This window comes from Anarrhichthys ocellatus, unplaced genomic scaffold, assembly GCF_004355925.1.
Source record: "Anarrhichthys ocellatus isolate YVR2014 unplaced genomic scaffold, GSC_Weel_1.0 scaffold2, whole genome shotgun sequence".
NCBI lineage: Eukaryota > Metazoa > Chordata > Actinopteri > Perciformes > Anarhichadidae > Anarrhichthys > Anarrhichthys ocellatus.
In genome coordinates, this window is record NW_022280032.1 from 17,383,233 (window position 1) to 17,385,218 (window position 1,986).

Here is a 1,986-nt window from a genome sequence, read left to right on the forward strand (position 1 = left end):
CTCTCTACTGAATAATGTAACAAGTGGTGAGTGGTGTGGGTGGCAGCGAGGGATGGCCTCTCCTCAAATAGATTCCGGGGCAAAAGCAGAAGGCTTCAGAGACAAGATATGCTAGCTCTGACTGCAATGCCATCCTGCAGTCATTAAGAAAACAACTGCAGTTTAGCCAGAATCATGTTTTTATTTTTTTTTAAATTTTGGCAAAATATCTCAAGAGAACATCCTGGTTACGTGTCAAGGGAAAACCTGCAATTATTTTTATTAGAGAGGCACAGGTGTCTAACAGCTGAGAGAGGAAAGAGAGGCATCAGAGGGGAACGATGTCACGTGAATGTGTGTTTGTTGGGGACATTCTGCTGCATCCCCGGACAGAGCAGAACAAGTGAAGCATATAACAGGCGTGCAAACAGCAGCCAGCCCTGTCACTGCCCCTCTGGTCAATGAGACAGGAGTGGTCACTTCCTCACACTATCTGTGTGTGTGTATGTGTGTGTGTGTGTGTGTGTGTGTGTGTGTGTAACCTGAGTACAGAGCGTCCTCGCTCTTCAACAGGGAGTGAACCAAACTCCAACTTTCTCTGGGCAGGCAGCGTTCAGCACTTTGCGAGGATGGAGAGCAAAAGCTTCCAGAGGGGTTCCATGCAAGATAACAATAAGAAACCCGTGGACACGTTTTAAGAGGCATCAGATTTCCGTGCATGTAGGCTCTCTGTGGCACTCTTGCGAGGCAGCAGCGGACGTGGCGCTATTTTTAGAAACGCGGTAGAGGAATCAATCAAACTGCGACTTAACCGGTGTTTTCATGACAATCTGCTGCTTTTAGTGGCGCAATCTTCTGGGACTCATGTCTGCGCTCGCAGGGTCAAGGGGACGGGACGGTGCATTTCCATCAGTCTGATCTCTGATGCCAATTGATGCCTTTTTCTCTCGTGCTCTCCAGGAATGCACACCGGTGGACCTCAAACTTTTGCACCATGGAATCCGCTACACATGACGGCAACAGCGGCGGCACTGCTTTTGGGACCTCGCGTAGTTTCGTGTCTTTTCCCAGTCTTAGAATTTCTAAAGAACACTGCAGTTTGGGATGTGAATGACAATTGTTGTTGAACGATACAGAACTAAGGAGAACATCGTTGAGGCGCATACTATTTCCTCATCCTCTTTACTTCTATCAGGTGTTGAGCGCAGTCTTTTTTTCTGGCTCCTATGGGAATCAAACACTCCCGCTGCATGCTCCTCAGGAGAAAAATGGCGGAGTCTGAGAGCATTGAGGTAAGTGTGTGAGAGAGACAACTTATTATAAAAAAAAGGTATATGAGAAGGCTCTGTCAGAGTCCTGCAGTATGTTTATCTTTAGTGGAAGTTGCATCCGGGACAAAATGCAGATTCCGTCCGGATAGAGAGACAGCAGCCTGAGTGATCACATATAGGCTGCATCTCTGCAAGGATGTTGAAATAAAACATGTTGTGCAGAGCAGGCTTGAGGCTAATTAGTATTTCCAACATCGAGTACACTTGAAAAAAAAAATCAAGCATATTTTTACTGGTCAAGCTTTTTTAACCGTGTAGCTCCCAATGTTGCGGTGTGATTTCACTTATATTTTAGAAGATGGGACAGTGGCAGGACGTTAGACCCCCCCCATGCCCACTCGTTTTGTCGAAAGAAATCTAAATATATTATAATGCATTTGCATGAAGACAACCCGTTTAAATGAGGAAGACGCTGTGAGGATGATGAGGCTGAACGGGGCAGATTGCTGCTGAGATCAGAATGGCTTGCGCTGTCCAAGGTACTGCAGCACCCCGCAGACCAGTCGACACGGAGAACGCTGCGACTTGTATGGAGCAGCTATTTTTTGGGGGGGGGGGGGAGGCAAGCTGAAGACGTGATGAGTCTACTTTATTGACTTCCTGGTCGCCTGACAGGGCCCTAGGGATCCCCAGGATGCAGGAAATAGTTTAGGTCTACCATTTGTAGCCCCCCCCC

General features: G+C 47.4%; 1 protein-coding gene across 1 annotated transcript in view; it reads left to right on the top strand.

Moving 5' to 3' along the window:
- Nucleotides 1–484: 484 nt before the first annotated feature.
- Nucleotides 485–1,986, top strand: part of LOC116391177 (protein arginine N-methyltransferase 8-B) — a 24,061-nt gene continuing 22,559 nt past the window's right edge. Inside the window, exon 1 of the mRNA XM_031861525.1 lies at nucleotides 485–1,271. Within this exon, the coding sequence (XP_031717385.1) occupies nucleotides 1,206–1,271 (66 nt within the window). The 5' untranslated portion in view covers nucleotides 485–1,205. The remainder of the gene's footprint in view (nucleotides 1,272–1,986) is intronic.